Genomic DNA, 19,612 nt, shown 5'->3' with positions numbered 1-19,612 from the left:
GTGGGGGGAGGAGACACAAACATTTGGCTGTGTATAAATAGTGCAATATAGAAGCAGAAGGGCTCACAGCAAACACTCATTGTAGTGTGGCTCCTTAGCCAAACATGTTGACTTCTAAACGGATGGTTGGAGTTATTGTTTGGACAGTTGCATTGTTTCTGCTGAACATCTGTATTGACGAACGCAGATACGACAGCAGGCGTGGGTAGGAAGGGAGAAGAGAATAATCTGGCTCAGCAACAACATCCGTCAATTATAAAATACAGGGAAGATGCAATCTTATTAGCCAATACATTATCTGTTTGGAACTAACTGATTTTTAGTGTTCCCCCTCCTTTTCTTGGTGTGTCTAATCAGTGCTCTCTGAACGTGGCATTTTGAAACAAACCTTTCTCTCATTTTAGATTTATGGACTGAAACATGTCTGCGCTTAAATCCGTTTCCTGAAAGTTCAAACACGGAGACTTTTTGACTTTCAGAAAAGGTTTATGTATGCTGAGAGAAGAGGAGCAGTAACATATGTTAATATCCACAGACTCAGCATAGTGTTCAGTCTCATCATAACATCATTATTTTTAGCCAAGATATCATTACAATTGATTCTGTGCAAGTTTTGAAACATAGACTTTAAAAGCTTGAGATGAAAATCTTGTTCATATGGATTTCTGTGCAACACTCACAAAAGCATCTATTCCTTTTTGCTTGTAATGGTGTTCAGAGACTGCACCCTGCTGGCTCATGGCAGCATAAGGGCTTAAAGTATCTTTCTGGAGTGCTTTTTAAAATGCAGTAAAGAAAAACCTATCCATACTCCAGCTCAAGTGTCACTCATTAGACCTAAATCCATCATAGAATCCTCATGACAGACAAGCATAATAAGTACGCCTGAAAATGAAGAAATAAATGCTGCATCATTCCCTTTAGCCAAGGCAATTTTCAGATTAAGATTTGCATAGTACATGTGCATTTCTTCTGCAGGTAATCCCACAAAATATCAGTGCTACTGTCAAAACATGAGACTCCGGGCCTTTGAGGCAGCATTTGTGCCACCATCAAAACACCATTTCAAGGGGCCAAAGAGGAAAAACAATGTGTGTACTTGATTTAAATCATTCTCAATGAACATAGCAGTGCAGATCTCAGGAATGCCCAAGCCTGCAAACAAGTTATGACAATTGAAACAAGTAGCTGGCAGAGAAAATTCCATTCCACAAACACAGCTCCCTTTTGCATGTGCACACTCACACAGTAAGGTGAACAGGACTAAGAGGAGCCTGTCGCTCGCCTAAAATTAAAACACAAACTTACTTTATTTTTCCAGCTACTGGTGGGGGGGGAAGGCAATGTTTTGAAAGAAGAAATAATTAAATTCTATTCCCAACACACTTTTTTTTTTTTCATGTTAAGCTGCCGAAAATATTCCAGAGTCTTTATCACTCTATTCAGTATGGGCAACTTGCATTGCTCCAGGATCAGATTTCTTATTCTACAAATTTATGCAGTAGAATTTCTACTTCCTGAAGACACAGATATGCTACACTAACTAGAAGACACATTTGACATTTAAGAATATGCTGTGCATAAAAATAAAGTACCACACATTGGCTAGACACGCACATTTACAATCAGAGTCTAAAACGCAACACTGAGTTAGGATACCTACAGCTTACTCCCAGCGGCTCTCTTCCTTGGGTTTGAGGTATAAATTTAGCATTTATGTACTTACTGTAGTATTCATTTCATTTTCAGCTCAGAAAAAAATCTAAAAATAGAGGGGAAAAAAGCTGAATTTCTGTTGTTGGTATGTGTGAGTTGGTTTGCATCATCTACACCAATGAAACATTTTGTCTACGTGAATCACAGCTATTATCAGACACATTCATCTGGAAATTCCATATGGGAGCAGAGTGACCTGGTTCTCATGTTTACCTGGTATCTGAAAGCAGCACTTGTGCTAAGGACTCTGTGAGTAGGAGATGCTTTGCTCAGTAGAAATTTTATGTGCTTGGACAAAGCCTGTGGCCCAGGCTTCTGTGGTCAAAGTGGGTGGGAAAAAAATAAGTATCTTAAGTAAGTGGCTAAAAAAGGAGCTGACTAGGCTGCACAGACAACTACCTTAGCAAACAGCATAGGATGGCAAGGGACATATCACCTTCCAGGAAATGGCTGAGCCTTCACACTGACTGACAGCACTTAAGGGAAGGCTGAAAGCTAAGACAAACCTCATACTTAGGTGGTGTCAGATTCAAGGCTCAGTCTTCATTCCCCAAAAAAGCAGAGTGTGGGTAGAAAAGGCTCGCTAGTACAAGACAGTCTTTTTTTTCCTCTTCTTAATTTCAAAATCAACAAATCAGCTTCTACACACCCCGCATAAAATCAGACTTTAAGTCTGGGTGTACTGCAGTTGGGTAAGCACAAAATCTCCTATAAGAAACATTATCTATGGTCTCAGAATGAAACTAAAACTGAAAGCCAAAATAATGTATTGTGGAAACTGTACTTCTGTGTTGGCAGTGGCAACATTTAGCACTACTCCATAATGTAATTCAACCCCTACAGTTATATGTCTATACGTACCATTTAACAATGCTACATTTTTGTGCTGTAGCATTTGGTTGTCTAAATCACTCAGAACCTAGAGGACAGTTACTGGACTGATTTTGAGCCAGTCTCCTTCCCAATGCTCAGGTACAACTTTGGAGTTACTGTGGGACTGGGGCCACTACTAGTTTGTTTAAATGCTCTGATTTTAGACAGGTGAGACTTTGAAATCTGTGACTTCACATCCTCTTTCTACAATTTCTTGATTCCCTGATTATGCACCTTTTGTATAGAAACCCAATCACATACTTGAAGGCATTAGTAAGAAAATCCTTGTGTGGCAAGGTAAGCTGAATTTAGAATAAAGGCTGAGGAAATGCCCAAGAGATCAAATGTTACCAAACTGCAGGAAAATTGAAAATGATTGAAAACTAACTCTCCTCTTTAAAAGAAAACTGCAAGACAAAACGAAGCCTAATTGGAAGCTAAAGACCTTGGGAGCAGAGGAAGAAAGACTGCTTTGTTAATAAGACCTGCTCGTATAATTGTTCAATCCCCCCCCCCCCCCCCCCCCCCCGACATTTATACACTGCTTTCTGTCAAATTAACTGAACAAAATACCTCAAGTGCTCTTCCCCTTATGGAGAAAAATCATTATGTTCAATTAAAGGTGTAAGCGAGTAGCAGCTAATAACTGCTTTTTCTTAGATCATAAAGGGTGAAGTACATGCATGTATATTACCTATGAACACCTTATTCTTTTTGAATAAATTGTGCCTTTTTTTTTTTTTTTTTTAATAGGATAAACTATTTGCTATGAAACAAGTGAGAAAGAAGCTATGGGGACCAACGAAATGACTGCATCCAAAACTGCAGATCACGCAAAATGTAAATTGCTTGTTAATGGAATCAAGAACATGAGAGCTAATTCCCACTGTTACACAGCTAAGGACATCCTGTTGTTTGAGAGGTTGGATTTTGCCTTCAAAATCTCAGCCTCAGTACCACCAAGCTGATGTGAATACCAGCTACCCAGTCTGGAGAGATCTGCAGCAGTCACCTCCATCAGACCCAAGCCTGTGGTGCAAGCACATAATCATGGCTGAGAGTGATCCATGAAGGAGCAAAATTTACCCAGGGATCACCTACAAGACATGCCTGCAATAGGATTTGGCTGTCGGTTGTATCTGTCTCCAGAGATGCCCAGATTCACTCTCTTGGTTCATGTGGGAGACCAGGAGGCAGAAACCTCAGCTGTGCCCAGAAGCGAGGTAGGAAGTCATCAAGACTTTGTGTGCTCTGAAGGGAGAAGAGGCAGATAAGCATAAGCAGTCCTACCATAACAGAAGTACTTTTTTTTAGTGGACACATAACCCTGAAAAATGGCTTGGAAGAATCACAGGAGACACATTCGTTTAAAATATCTATTGAAATTACAAATTAAACTCTTCAGTATGATTCAAAGTACAAAACACAACATTAAAAGGCATTCAACAGCTCTTTTATACATCACAGTGTTAGTGGCACAAAATGTACTTACATTTCAAATACATCAACAGAACTGTTTTTACACTTGGTCAAATACATTATTTTTACATATGCATGACTCCTTCATGCTTATCCCTATGCAAGTTTAAAATACATCCATGATAAAATGATCAAGAAAGGTTCCGTTATGTACCACGTTCCTGTACCTAATGCTTCTGGAATTCTGATGAGAGATACACAAATCAAAGCAGTAATGAAGACCATAGGGCTCTAAACACAAACAGCATGCCTTACTTAGTATAAGTGCACTAGCAATTAAGCACTGACGCAGGTTTGTTTTTTTATGTCCTTAATATCACTGTCATCAACAACCGCCATTCTACCTGTTTTCCTCTGGATTGTAGATAATATGTGTGAAACATACAAGCTTTGGTTTTAAAAGCTAACCTGCACAAAGCTTTATGCATGCTGCACCATACTGGGATGAAAACTGTCTATATTAAGCATATTTATTCCTATGCAGTAAAAGAACTACAGATGAAATGCGTGAAACTTCATTTTTATTTTCCTGCCCATTCCAATTTTAAATGAAAAGCACTTCATCGTTTTCTGATCCACAAATCTTTCATTGTCAGCTCTATAAACAAGAGAGCTTTTCTCTAACTTTGATTGTGTTTCCTGCATGTCAGGACATCAACTGTAAGCTAAGAGTTTCACTATTCAGCTCTTATTTGGGATTTTGCCTGAATATTTGAGGGAAGATCATGTTTCTTGGTACATAGGAGAAAGCACCCCAAATTCTTGGCATACTAAGATCAATAGTAGGAGGTTTTAGATTGAAAGACAATCTGAATTAAATTGAAGGATTAGCGTAAATCCACTGCAAGTATTTATATATCCTTTCATCAGAGAATCTTGAAAGGCCTTAAAACAAAAGGATTTGTCCTCACAACCCTCTTGTGAGGTAGGCGAACGTTGGTCCATCCCTGTAAAGGATGGTTAAATTGAGAGAAAAGTAGATAAGTGACTTGTCCAATGTCACATAGGAAAGACCCAGTGCTACTGCCACTGAAGTCGGTGAGAGCTGTGCTGATGATCTCACTCAGGGCTGACTTCAGCTCAATGGTAAGTCTGGGGAGATTCAAAGTCTCTGTAGCCTGCACTCCACACTCAGTCCCATGCTCACAGGACAAGACACTATTTCACCCCAACAGAACGTGCAAATAATGTATTGCTACAAACAACGCTAAAAACAGCATGTAAGACAATGTTAACAAACATATATAATAACAATAACAATAACAAACAAAATAATAGCATAGCTATAAAAATGCAACAGAAATCATGCAGTAAATCTTATTTTTCAGGTGAAAATCTAAAAAGCTGTTTTAACAGAGTTTCAGCAGAAAAGCAGCAGAGACATTCACCTCTCCATGTCACGGGGCTTAAGTGTCAGATTTTATAATAAGGTATTTACAATTCCATGTAAGGGAATCAAATCTCACACTATCAACAGAAGCCATAACATAAGAATGTCCCAAATTCATTGTATCACTGACAGAATTATGCTATGTTGGAAAAGTAACACCACCAACATCTAAAAAAATATTAAAACAAACAACAAGAAACAGAATAAAACCAAATCCCCGAGAACATACCCGGAATGATATTTAGCATACCTGAAAGGATTGGGTATTTGGGAAATATATGCAGGCATTTGGTCTACCCTAACATGACATAAATCAGAAGATATGTAATAAAAGTCTCCCATAGCAATTCAAGTATGTTGAGATCAGATATGCTGACAGAAGTACAAAGTTTTCTGATCATATCTAATGTTATCTGCAAGTAAGGATTATATACACTTCAAATGTCCGTATTTTTGAAGGAATTATTTATCTTTCCCTTTTTAAAATTTGGAAACACGTTAATTTTGACACTGACTATTAACTGGCCACAGTTCTGTGGGAATCTTCAGCCTTACCATATTGCCACAGAAAGGCTGTCTCTAAGAAAGGCACAGTAGAAATCAAATCGCAGACAAGGACACTCCAGGTGTTGTAAGCAAGCGGCCACAACTTGGCTATTTCTTATCATCAGCCACTGCCACATACAGAGAAAACCCTTATCACTTCTAATTAGGGGAAATCAATGACCCAGGAAATCTTTATGTCCTTTCATCCATTTCTTTTTCTGCAGTTAAACAGAATTGCAGGGCCAAGGATGAAAGGCTGCAGTTGAGATTCACCACCATGTCTTATGAGCTTACCTGCAGGAAGCCATCCTTTGCAGAAGGGTTTCCATTGCTTCTGCACCTGGAAGCTGTGACTCGGGGTATACGGGCTTACACAGTGCTCTTCCACCAGGGATGGGATACACACTATTCAGTCTTCTCTACAGATATTTTGGAATGGCTAAACAACTTTTAATAATGAAGATATATGAAAAACTATGATAACAAAAATCAGATAAAGATCTGAGCTGTACCTTGCCACAAACAAGCTGAACACACCAAAAAGAGTTCAGACAGGTTGGGAAGCTGCTGTCCTTTTTCTTCACATTATGATGAATGAAGTCATTAAAATCAAGTAGAATAAGTAAATTGCAGATAACTTCTATTTCCCAGAACTGACACCATTATTTAGACACATTTTGAATTTGGATACCATTAAACTCAGAAGGAGAGGGAGGGAAAAAAATCCAAGAGATGTTTTACCAAAGAACAGTGGCCCACTTCAAAACTGTACACTGCAGTCTTTTTGTCTAGCGGATGAACATTACAAAATAAAAGGTAATAAAAAGTAGGAGTAATTTCCTTATGTTTGAGCTACGAAACCATATTCCCAGCCTGTGAGAGCAGCCAGAAGCTGTTGCATTTAAGAGGCTTAATACATTTTCAGTGCAAAGTTATCCTGGCTTCAATGTATTCATCAATCTCAGCACACTGACAAAGCGCAGAAATAAACGATGAAAGAAATGTAGTCAAACTTCAGTCTACACATCATTCAGAAGGTTTTCCTCTGGTATTACACACAGATATGCACATCAATTCAGGTGCTTCATATTTAATGGAGACAAGTTATCAATCAAATTTCTGCCGGCTTTCAAATGAAAGCAAAATGGTTTCCAACCAAAATATTCCTGAAGAGAAACTACAGTGATTAACAGTAGGTTGACTAGCACACTTTATTACCCTGGAAACACACAGCACTGAATTCTGCAAAATTATTACATTGAGTTAGTGATTATTTGTCAAATGAAAGCTTGTTTCATCGCAGTATTGTTATTAAATAGCACAAACCATAGATATTAACTATGACAATGGGCTAAGTAGTTTAAATGTTAACTTCCACAAATATCCCAGGCATACTTCATTATTAACTACAGGGGTGATCTTGATGTATTTTTATACTTAGAAGGAAAGATCTGCTGATAATCCAAGAGTCTGCTAAATAATAAAACTAGTCCTGTATTTTTAATACCTGCCCTAAAGACAGAAGCAAGCTATTCTGAACTCCCAAAATATTTCAATAGCACAGCTATTTACACATTTGGTTTAAATAAGATTATCTATGTATCTATATAAAAAGATTAAGATACCTGGATTAGAAGTTACATAGCCCTGTAACTGTAGCAGAACTCCAAACAGCAACAATTCAGAAAAACACTAGTGGTCCAGAGGTAACAATACCATCAATGCATCTTTAAAAGAACCTTGATTAGATCGCAGGTTTGTGTCAACACTCAACCATACAGCTCCATCAATTTATTTTAAAAATGTAGCTTTCAGTCAAACAAACTTCTAATAAGACTTCAAAATATTCCAGGAAGGCAACAGGACCAACTTTGTCCCTCTGTCCCTCCCTATACTTCAAGAAAGGCATAGGATGGCCTATATGCACCTTTTTGACTTTGTTATACTTGAAAAAAATATGCATTAAAAAAGATGTTGTGATAACATTAACAAAAACACATAATAAAGATGGTAAAGTCACAAAAAAGTTGACTACCCAGTTCAAATGATAGACAACTTACATATATACAGGAATAAAACATCAAATTTTGAAGCAAACAAATATGCAGAGAGTTTTGATTTATACGCATCGTTAGCTTGTGTTGCTGAAGTCATTCAGCACTGTTCCCAGTCCTCCAGCAGGGCCAGAGAAACCTTTTGCATTATGGTTTAGCAATATCACCTCTTCCTTTCAGATAGCTACCTGGGTCCGTAGTCTCCCTTAAGCACCAAACTTGCCTTTCATTACTGTCCTTGTCTATTACCACTTGATCTATGCAACAGTTCCTGGAACCAAGACTGTGAGTCAATGAAAAGCAGAACAGGGCAAGTAAGGCTACAGCAATGTAAGTGCAAGAGAGAAACATCAACAGCAATAATAAAACCAAAACACATGTTGTGATGAGTCCAATCTTCCCTTGGTCTAGGTAGGTAGAGGGTCATCATCTCCTTTATTACATTTGCACTTGCAGCACAGAACAAATGGAGTAGCAAGTAAAAGGAAAGGGGAGGCCACCAAAAGTAGAAGACCAAATCCTGCAAAGATTCCGACAACCTGCAAAACAAAGGAATAGCACTGTTAGGGATGATACCTGTCTAGACTCTGATGACATCATCACATCATCAGTATGCTTTGGAAGGATCTTAGCAACTGCCACTGGCCTCACCAGAGCTGCAGCTTTTTCCTGTGTGTATGCTATAGTCAACTCACCACATCAGCAAACATGAAAGAGCAAATGTTTTTTTGCTACAAAATGTTTTGTTGCTACAGTCAGAACCATGCTGCATGATTCAGCTCCATCATGCAATGTGAGTCAAACAGCTATTTGCCTGTTTTATTTTTGCTGCATTTGGAGACTACAAAACAGGTTCCCATTTGAGAAGCTCCCCTCTTTTGTTGGACAAAGTTCTGAAAAGAAGCAGTCAAGGTTCTGGTATTGCTAATGAAGAATCTTCTTACCAGTAGAAACACAAACCTGGAAATCCCAGTCACAGACTACAAACACTATGGGTTGAAGGCTAACTATTACATGCCTAATGGTTTTTTTGTAGTCAGAATCTAGCTAATTCTGCTGTTTCAGGGGACGTGACCTAACTACCTAAAAGCACTTGTTTTTTTTCATCGACATTACTGATCACTCCCTTCACAGAAGGGGCAGAGGACATCAAATCATCCATCCTCTCAGTGTGCCCAACTATCAGTTTCTACAGAGTTTAATTTGGATTTTATTTATTTATTTATTTTAATTCAAGCAGAGGGTCACTGCTTGAGGAAGTTTCCCATTTGTCATAGACAGCTGCAACCGTATGCCTGCAAATTATTGAAGCAAATCACTTAGATTTATTCACACAAGCATGTCTGCAAATAATTTTGAATAATGGAGGCAGGAGGGGAATGCTAATCTGCCAGCAACTCCTTGAAACAGAAGGCAAAATGAAATTACAGTGCAGTACTCATTAAGAATTTTCCTAGCCAGGGCTATATATGCCGCTTCAACTAGCTGACAAATATTTAATTTGCCTTGGAAGAGAAGGGATGATTTACGAGTGCTTTTGCCCGCCATGGACCATTTCTCTTTCTGATTGCTAGGTACTTCTCTCTTGCAGTTCGGAGCGGCAGCGACAGGAGATGGCGCTGTGGGATAAACAGCACAAAGATGAGCAGCTCCCGGTCAGTCTCCTCAACTTGCACCTGGTTCTTCCTTCCGTCTTTGGCCGTCTAGGGATCAAGTCTCCTTGTTCTAATAGTTCTATCTCTTGCCAAGAGGAATTTCTTTTTCAGCTCAGGTGGTGTGCACATTTCATTACTCATTCTTTTTTGGAAGTGCTGACAATCTGATGCAACTTCCATTTACTAATCATTTGCTTTTACATTCATTTGCTACTGACATAAAATAAAGCTAACTTCTCATCTTCACAAACCACAAGCTGTAACTGGCTTTGCCTACCTCTGCAGTTCATGCAATAAAGTACACTAGAGGTGAGACAGAGCCAAGCTGGTAGGTACCAAGTCATTTGACTGGACTGTAAAGTGCCTATATTTATGAGATCCTATTTACAACTTACTTTCAGCCTCATCATGGCATTATTAAAGACATAACTAGGTTTCACTTTAATTTTCTGTTTGTTTTGTGGTGTTTTCATTTGTTTGGGCTTTATTTCTTTTTAACTTTAGGTTGCTGACTGAGGGTTATTTATTTTCCACTGGGTTCAGTTGCTTCTGAAGAAGTCACTGCCCTATGCAGCATCAAACCATTCCTTCTAGCCAAAAGAAATATATCATTTTTTTAAATCCAGAAACAATAAAACAAAGTCTCACTTCAATTTTCCTTGGATAAATACTCAAATAAACTTAACATATGAAAATGAATTCAACACTGAATTGTCATTAGTAGGTTTGCAGAACTATATCCTCATTGGAAGATTTTTCTCGACAATGACCAGAACGTCAAACATGCTGTCAATCAATAACACTTGTACTAACTACTGTTGTGAAGGACAGATTCCAAACATCAAGTGAGTTCCCTCTATTATAGATATACAAAGAAAGCTTATGTTCATAAACTTCAGTGCTATGGAGGGAGAAGGCTGCAATCCTTCTCATTTCATTTGTTTGTCCAGAATTCATGTTTATTCTCAAACAAAAAGAAACCTGTACTTCAGGAAACTTAATTCATCCCAAGCTAAGGTAGGTATTAACTGGCAGACAGTTAATTTAGGAAGAGATGAATTAGATATGCAGGTATTTTGTTATCTCTGAAATGACCATCTAATCTACAGCAGCAGATCAGACTAAGCCACACTGGCATTTATATTATATGAATGGAAGTAGTGCAGACAGTGCCTTTATTACAAGCATTCACACTGGGTCCTGCCAGACTGATTCTAGAGTACAAGAGGTATCCTCAGACTCTTTGTAACTGTCAATTTGAATCCATGTTTGGAACTACTAATAAGATCACTGGGTTACAAGCTAGACTACCAAGCTCTATCTAACCTCCATGAGTGAGTCAACTTGAAGCCATAGCAAGATAGTGAGCATAGAATGGTCTGGGTTAAAAAAGACCACAATAATCACCTAGTTTCAAACTCCCTGCCATGTACAGGGTCACCAGCCACCAGACCAGGCTGCCATGAGCCACATTCAGCATATTCAGGCTTATTCCTTTCTATTTCTATACTGGAAGCAAAAAAATCTCTTGGAGGATAAGTTTCCCATTTGACTATAGGGGTGCTTGCTAAGCAGGTTTCCATCACATTTACTGAGAACAGATTTGGACTAGGACTTATTTCAGCAAACATAATCTTTTATAGCTTTCTGTGGCTTTCTGCCACAGGGTGTTCTTTTTGGGAGAGCAAACTGTTTTTCTCCAAGCTGCTGCCCTCTTTAAATCTGCTATGGACATTAGCTACCACTCAGAACAGAATTTTACTCTGAGATGTTAAAATGAGTAAGGCAAAGGAAAGTACTGTTATAGTATTGTTTCTCCATAGACCATTCAGTGCTTTTAAAGATCTGAGTTTTACCTGTGTTCTGTGCCAGATAACAGATGCCCTGGAGTGTCCCAGCTTATTTCGACAAGGTCCTTTGTCATAATGTATAAGGAGAAAGTCATCCTACAAAATATTAAATAGAAAAGTAGGCAATAAACCTGACAAAATATTTAACAGAAAGGTAGGCAATATACAGAAGTACAAACTGTTCTTCAAATTATAGAATACTACTTCCTGAGAACTCAAAACCAGGAATTGTACAAGAAGGTAAAAGTTTGGTAAAGTGGACATGACCAGGTTCAACCTTTGTGAAGTGCCTTTGTTTACTATTAAGTGTCTTCACAAATGGGTTTGTATAGGAATTCTTAAGTGTACATAAGAAATCTGTTCTCTCAAAGGCTCTCAAATATTTAGTGCTAATATAAAGTTTAGAAAGAGGATCCAAGAAGAAAAGCTGCCCAAGACACATATTATATACACACACATAAGGAACAAAGGAGAATAAATACTTATACCAGAGGCTTACCAAGCTTGGCTTATTTTATTAATTGAAAAATAAAAGTAAAGCCGATGCAGATTTTTGAGAAACAGTTCTGCCATCTATCCTACCATCCTTTTACAACCAAGACAGCAGTCCAAGTACCCAGGGAACACTCCTTTTTAACTGACCATGTAACACACTTGCAATTGTAGGTCTGTTAGTAAAACATTAGAATGGGACAACCATAGGATCTCCTTACTCTGAATAGCTTTTGGGAGCCTAAAACATTTCCTTTGCTATTGTTAACAATGCTATAAAATAAAACGGATGACATGGAAACAGATGTTGTATACTGCATATACTCTGATCTTTGAGCACAATAACAGGCTGATTTAAAAAACGTAAACACAGCAACAGTTTATAGACTGACAAATTACGGGTATTACAATGACATTGCATTCTTTTTTATATACGAGATCTACTTCTTGTCCCATTGTAACAATAAGCAGTAAACAAACCCAAGTGCTAGCCCCCTGCATGGTGATGCACCAAATCTAGTGTTTGTCTGTTACATTTCCATGAACTGAGAACATTGCTATACTTATCCTGTAACCTCTTCAAGAAAGGGAACATTGAAAAGTCAGTGCTAAATAAAGCAGTATTAAAAAAGAGGCCCCAAACTCCCATGATAAATGCCTTGTAAAGATTGAAAACAGAATATTTTCACAAAATTGTACTTCATGATAATTTTTGCCTAGCTCACATGGACAAAATGCTAAGATCACACAGGTCAGACAAATAAAATGGAATATTCAAGTTCCACTACATTACCAGCATCAGCTCTGGTGGGCCCCAGTGCACCAAGTTATGCAGAAGACAATGATCTAGTATTAAGTAATAAACGAGACAGCTGGATAGCAAAACAATGAACTTCTAATCTCTCGAGAATCAAAGCGTACCGCATCTACTCACATCGAGAGATTCCAGACAGTACCAGCAAAATGTGTGTTTGCAGTTCTTGCACATCATCTGAGCACAGCCCTCATCTCGTTCAATGTAAACTTTACACTTTGGACAGCGCTTGATTGGAGCATCGTCTTCTTCCATTTTAAAAACAGAACTGTCAGAGACAGTAAGGAACTTATAAGATATGCAGAGTTCAGAGAAGAATTTTTAAGAATTTTTAAGTGATGTTTAAAAACTCTTGAGACTGCATATAACTGCTTTCCATAAGGATCTTCTCTAAAAATTGCCCTCCAGAATAAGAACCATTTTTGAGAAATGCTGTTATTTCAAACTTGATCTCTTAATTTCTAACAGTGTCCTAATGAAACATGGTTCATAAGGTACAATCAGCACCTCTTTTTCTTGTCTTATACCACTATGGAAAACTGTAGGACACTGTCTCATGCAGTGAGAACAACAAGGAGGAAACAGTGGAAGAACATTTAATTCCATTGAGTAGCTTTATACCCTGCAGAGCCTTTCTGCATGCCAAACACTGAAATGTGCCTTGAAAAATGTAACTTCCTGTAGCCACTGCCAGTGGGAGATACAAGAAAACTGATGGGGAATCAATTGATTGCCCTTTAATCAGTGGCTGGATAAAAGAACATAAAATCTTCAGTCATACTATAGGCAACCATGTCACAGAAAAATACTTTGAATACATAGTGTATATGAAACTCCAGATGCAAGTAGCACAAACTGCTACTGGCACATAAAGCTCAAAAACACTAAGGAAAACTCACCTTTGTTTTTACCTGGGCTAAAGAATGAAGTAAAAAGTAAAAGCAATGGAAAAAACTAAGGAAAATAGATCAAGCACTCTAGCTTTCTATGAAGTTAACTGAGATTCTACTTTGATCACGCACACACAAAGAACACATGTGAAAATTACAATTGATGAACAGGAACTCATTATGATAGCCATATTTTTCCCACTGGGGCAATAGGGCTTCTAATAGAGGCCGAATGAGCTCCTTTGTGCTTTGCTGGGAATGGTGACAAGGAGTGAGTCAGCTGAGAGCTCTATCCAGTTTTGGAATACATGTTTAGAAAAACCTAAATGACTAGGTGAAGGCAAACACCTTTAAACTAAATATCTGGAAATTGCTTCTTTACTATTCATACTTATATTTGTTCAAAGATTCAGTGTTTTGTTTTTAAACACTTGATCCTTCATAGTACTTTACCTTGTTTCTCCTGGAAGAAAAGAGATTGGCATGTTCTCCTGACAGCCTTGACCTGGATGCCAATTAGATTTGCAAACAGAGCAGAACTCAATGTCGCAGGCTTTGCACTGGACCAGCTGTGGGTTCTGTGGGCTTGAGTCCTGGAGCTGACAAACTGCCTGGCAAGTAGAGGATGGACACCAAGTCCGACATGGATCCAATAGCACTTCTGGACAGGGACATAAAAGAACAAATTTCAAAGGACTAGCCGTCCACAACAATATATTCCAGCTGAGGTTGACGGGCAGAGCATTCAATGCCACACGTTTTCAAAGGAAGCTTTTTAATTTATTCTACTCACTCAGATATAAACTTGGCCTGCTTTGCAAATAGCCTCCGAAGTGGGTTTCCAGCATCAGAATTAATTATTCATTTTCATTCACTGAACTATATTTGTTCTGAGAATGAAATATGGTATTTTTCTTCAACTGTACTTAACAAACAGCTATAGTTATATACCTGTATAACCATACAGCTATACAGGTATTATATATACCAAAAAGTGCTTTTACAAAGCCTTGCACAGTAGGATAGTACTTTCAGTTGGTCTCTGCACTAACATGACCACAAGAATAACAAGAGTTATCCAGTTTCATCCCTCTCTTGGAGGCTGTTTACTGGTAAGTTATTTCATATTTCAAAGCCCACTAGAGTCAATAAAAAATCACTACTGTCTTTAGTGGTCTCTAGGCTGGGTTCTCCCTTTAGCAAATGCCTTACTCTTAAGTTCTCTGTGGTCAGATACTCATTACAAGATTTCACCCAGTTCCACATCACTGAAAGGAGCTGGTCAGCTTATATCTTCATAAAAACTAACAAGAGTCATATTATCATTATATACCTAACTGCCCAATATTTCTGTACCAGATTTTAGCATAAGGGATATCGGTGGCTCCTTAAAAAGAATCAGGCTACCTCTACAGCATCACTCTAAATAGAAGTCACTCCTCCCACAGTTATACAACAACACAATACATAGTAATTTTCTTAGTTTATTCCTAGAACATTGCAATGGGCATCACGCCAACAAAAGCAGAAACTATGTATGTTTTTTCTTTCTGATGATCACACAATTAAAAAACACGATCTTGTGCAGAACCAGATTCTGGGACTGCTGAGAGGTGATACCATTCCCAAAACTTTACAATGAATAGTGTTACATGCATTACCTCTTTCAAACTGCAGTTGCTTATACCTCTGCATGATTTCTGATGCAACCATGCACTCAATCTGTCGAAGGAAGAAAAAGATAAATTCCCAGTTGAGAACAGTAAGGACATTTTCACCAAATGGAGAGAATATGCTTGACCTTTAGAGAATTATTAAAAATGTATGCCAGCAACAACAACAGCTGTAACATAAAGAGCAAGATAGATTCAGACATTATGGAAAGAAAAAAAAGCACACAATTTGCAGTAAAAACATACCTCATTTTCTTGCAAATGACCTCGCTTTGGGCAGGCAGCATCAGGGCAGCTGATTGCTGTTTCTAGACCTTCTTTGATCAAAAGTTCCACGTACTGTTTTAGGCACTGTAAGAGAGCCAAAGACTGAGTTAACTATTCTGCCAAGAAGAAGCCACTCAATATTTTAACACTTTTCCTCTGGAACTCTAAAGAACATAAACTTCTTTGAAAAAAAATATTGATGTGTCCATTTTACTACCATGGTCTGTACTCACAGCATGTACTATGGCTACACTCTCAGGTAGAAAAAAGCAAGTTCACTTCCTCATCAAATAATCCTTCCTCAATTTAAAATCTGCAGAGAAACTAAAAGAAAGGAAAACAAACAGGAAAAGGAAAGGAAGGGACATCAGTAATGGGGAAGGGACAAATCAAGCAGGGAACTAGAGGGGAAAAAAAAAAAAAAGTAAAAACCTGACTCCAAAAATCTTTGTGTGATTAGAGATCACAACACAGCTTAGCAGGCAGTAACTACCATGAGATAGATGTCTGTCAAGCACACCAGAGAACAAGGAATGTATCTTGCCTTCTGTTTCTAGAAAATAACTAAGAAAACTTCATGCTTAAAGATGTATCTCCTTCATAGGAAGCAAGATTGTGAGAATTAGGACTTGCAGCAGAAATACAGTTTCCATGGGTACCGAATAATAAATATTAGTAGTACTAATACTTTTTCTCTCCTAGCAACCGTAGCACCTTACCTAAGTCATAACTGAAAATGTTGCATCTGACACACTGGCACACAACATGACTGTCAAGAAGAGAGACGGCAGGGGATTACTTTAGAAAAAGGGCAAGTCAAGCCCAACCCTCATTAAGTCTTGAAGAATAACCATCCCTCCACCTCCATACTTCTCCTGTCAAAGTGAACACACAGATGCCTGTTAGGGAGGTGAGGGGAAAGACTAAGGGAGATAAACCCTTTTCTCTGCAGATTCCTCAGCTTCATACAGCGTGATGCTACAACAAGAGCAAATGAGGGTGTATTTGTCAGTGGGTGGGTCACACCATGGTGGTCACGTCATGGGCTCAGCTAGTACCAGTATACAGCCACAAACATGGAAAACCTGGAAAGGCCATGGGCTTAGTCAGCCCTGCTGAGCCCAGCATTCCCCACTGGAATTCACTGCACAAAGCAGCCTCTGCCCTGCAGCCAGGTCACAAAGAATGTGTTTGGCCCAGCCCTGCACATGTGGCTTGTGGCTGCTGTGGTCCAGGCTTTGAGTCTACTCACTCAGCCAACCCATCTTCAGTTCTCTCTCATAATATGACTTTGCTGCTTCTTCCAGTGAACCTATCATTTACCTTAGTGGTTTGTTTTGGATTCTACCTCTCACAGCCTGATTACAGCAAAAACTTCACTTTCTACCCACATAATTTCTGCTGCTATGGTACACAGAACTGCTGATGACAGCCTGCCACTGCTTTGATAGCTTCCAAATAATTTCTGTCTGATTCCCCTTTCCTGCCTCTCCTACTCAATAGAGAAAACAGGCCTACTATTTATTTATTTATTTATTTATTTTTGGAATAGAAAAACAGACTAGATAATTGATATCTCTAAAAGTTTTATATCCATTAGAAAAACCCTTTGTGATGAATCAGGGCCTTCATCTTCTTTATAAGTAAGGATTTATTGGAGATAAGAGTTCATTTAGCAGATGTTTGGCTTTCAGAAGGTCTCCAACTTTTCACTTTTATCCCTTCAGAGAGGTGTAGTGGTTTGAGAGGACTGCTAGCAGCAATGACAGCAGAGTGAGCTCTACAAAAACCAGGACCTAGGTTGCGTGCCTTGGCAGGCTGTGATTTCAGCTGGAACGAGGTATTAGCATGCCAAAATGACACTGTTGGCTCTTCCCCTTCCCCTCCATTTGCAGATGCCAAGTGTAGATTAAAGTAAAACCGCATACATTTTTAATGCCAGCACTTAGCACTTATAGAAAGTACTTTTCGAGCTGAATGAGCTTTGCTATCATTAATCATTTATGTGGTTAATTCCCTCAGCCTGTTTGGGAGCATCGCCAAAACCCATTTGATTTGTTTCTCTTTCTTCACATCTTCCAAGTAAGGATATAGCTCATCCCTGCCACAGACAGTGTCCAAGGCTTTCCCTTTCCACTGATGTGGCACTGGCACTACATACTCAAAACGAACCCAGCTAAGGTGCACTTCTGATGCTGTGCTTTCTGGTAATAGAGATGCTATCTTGAGGCCATGAAGTATCACTGGTCAATTAGGTAGAAGATTAAACATTTTATTCAGTAAGTCAAGAATTCTCCACTCTAGAGATTTCTCAGGTAGAAAAGGGGTAACCCAGAGGGGTTGCAATGCAGTTTGAAGCAAAGGCTACCTGTGGCATGAAAGCAGACACAAAATGTGCTACATACAGCAAAAAAAAAAAAAATTAAAAAAAAAAATGGTGCAGCACTGGAAATGCACAATTAAAGCAATACGTGTAACTGGGCACCGAATTATAATGTAAAGTTCATTAAAATACAAATTACTTTTATAAAAAGTCAACAAATGGCTGCTCATTTTCTGTGATGGTTTTAGGGGTCTCATATTGACAGAAAATATCCTAACAGCCTTCCCACTAAGGCAGTAAGTTACCATATAGGATGATCAAAAAAAATGTATAAATTACCCAAAATAACATTCAAAATGAACTGCATTACATAAAATTCTTCAGAGAAAATGGGAGCTGGATTAAGTAACGTAACGACAGAAGCAGGGAAAAGGAGCTAGATGTCCTTCCTTTTGTACAGTGGCTCTTATAAAACAAATGTGTCTTTATTTTTCATTTAATTGACACCTGTCAAGGGAGAGTTATTCATATTTGAAACGATACTTTTACTGGATTCTAATTGTTTCCTTCTTTAAAAATACTTTGTTGGTAATTAAGTATCTAAGTAATTAATTGAGTCATACTCAAGGATATTCTAAACCTCCATGGATGGGGCATCCACAACCTCCTTGGGCAACCTGTCCCAGTGTGTCACCACCCTCTGAATGAAAAACTTTCTCCTAATATCTAACACAAATATCCCCTATCTCAGTTTGCAACCATTCCCCCTTGTCCCATCATTACCCATCCCTATAAAAAGCCATTCCACTTCCTGTTTTTATACTCCCTTCAAGTATTGGAAGGCCACAATGAGATCTCCCCGGAGCCTTTCTCAAAGCTAAACAAGCCCCGTTCCTCCAACCTTTCTCCACCAGAAAGGTGCTTCAGCTCTCTGATCATCTTACTGGTCCTCCAGACCCGTTCCAAGAGCTCTGCATCTTTCTTGTGCTGGGGCCCCCACACCTGGATACAGTACTCCAGTAGGGGCCTCACAAGAGCTTAGTGGAGGCAGACAATCACCTCCCTCTCCCTGCTGGCCACCCAGAACACAGTTGGCCTTCCAGGCTACAAGCACACACTGCTGGCTCATGTCCAGCTTCTCATCTACCAGGACTCCCACGTCCTTCTCCACAGGGTTGCTCTTAAGGGGTTCTTTGCCCAGTCTGTATAAATACCCAGGACTGCCACAGCCCAAGTGCAACACCTTGCACTGAGCCTTGTTGAACCTCATTAGGTTCGCATGGGCCCACTTCTCCAGTCCTCTGGATGGGCTTTTTAAATTAAAACAAGCTTGTAATATACTATCATATATAAATGTTAGACAAGGAACCCAATGAAAACACTACCATATAACTATTAAAACTTCCCTCAGACACAAGAAAGCAAACCATTGCACAATATGTTTCAGACAGCAGGTCAAGACTCATCACATGCCCCAGTTGCTGTCAAACAGCATAAGATCAGTCAGAGCAGACTGATTAGTTCCCCTGAGCAATACACTTGTGCTTTTCCCTATGACTGCATACTCTTTGTGTGTTCCTGCTTGTCCTT

General features: G+C 38.9%; 1 protein-coding gene across 4 annotated transcripts in view; it reads right to left on the bottom strand.

The window, feature by feature from the left end:
- Positions 1 to 3,951: 3,951 nt before the first annotated feature.
- RNF144A (ring finger protein 144A) overlaps positions 3,952 to 19,612 on the bottom strand; it is a 62,023-nt gene continuing 46,362 nt past the window's right edge. For all 4 annotated transcript variants that reach the window (XM_015859388.2, XM_015859385.2, XM_015859386.2 and 1 more), the window contains 6 exons: positions 15,679 to 15,783; positions 15,421 to 15,481; positions 14,213 to 14,420; positions 12,990 to 13,137; positions 11,570 to 11,659; positions 3,952 to 8,597 (listed from right to left, as the gene is read on the bottom strand). In XM_015859388.2, the coding sequence (XP_015714874.1) occupies positions 8,466 to 8,597; positions 11,570 to 11,659; positions 12,990 to 13,137; positions 14,213 to 14,420; positions 15,421 to 15,481; positions 15,679 to 15,783 (744 nt within the window). In that variant the 3' untranslated portion in view covers positions 3,952 to 8,465. The remainder of the gene's footprint in view (positions 8,598 to 11,569; positions 11,660 to 12,989; positions 13,138 to 14,212; positions 14,421 to 15,420; positions 15,482 to 15,678; positions 15,784 to 19,612) is intronic.

The sequence above is a fragment of the Coturnix japonica genome, chromosome 3 (assembly GCF_001577835.2).
Source record: "Coturnix japonica isolate 7356 chromosome 3, Coturnix japonica 2.1, whole genome shotgun sequence".
NCBI lineage: Eukaryota > Metazoa > Chordata > Aves > Galliformes > Phasianidae > Coturnix > Coturnix japonica.
The sequence above is the reverse complement of the archived record's forward strand: the minus strand, read 5'-3'. Positions and strand labels throughout refer to the sequence as shown.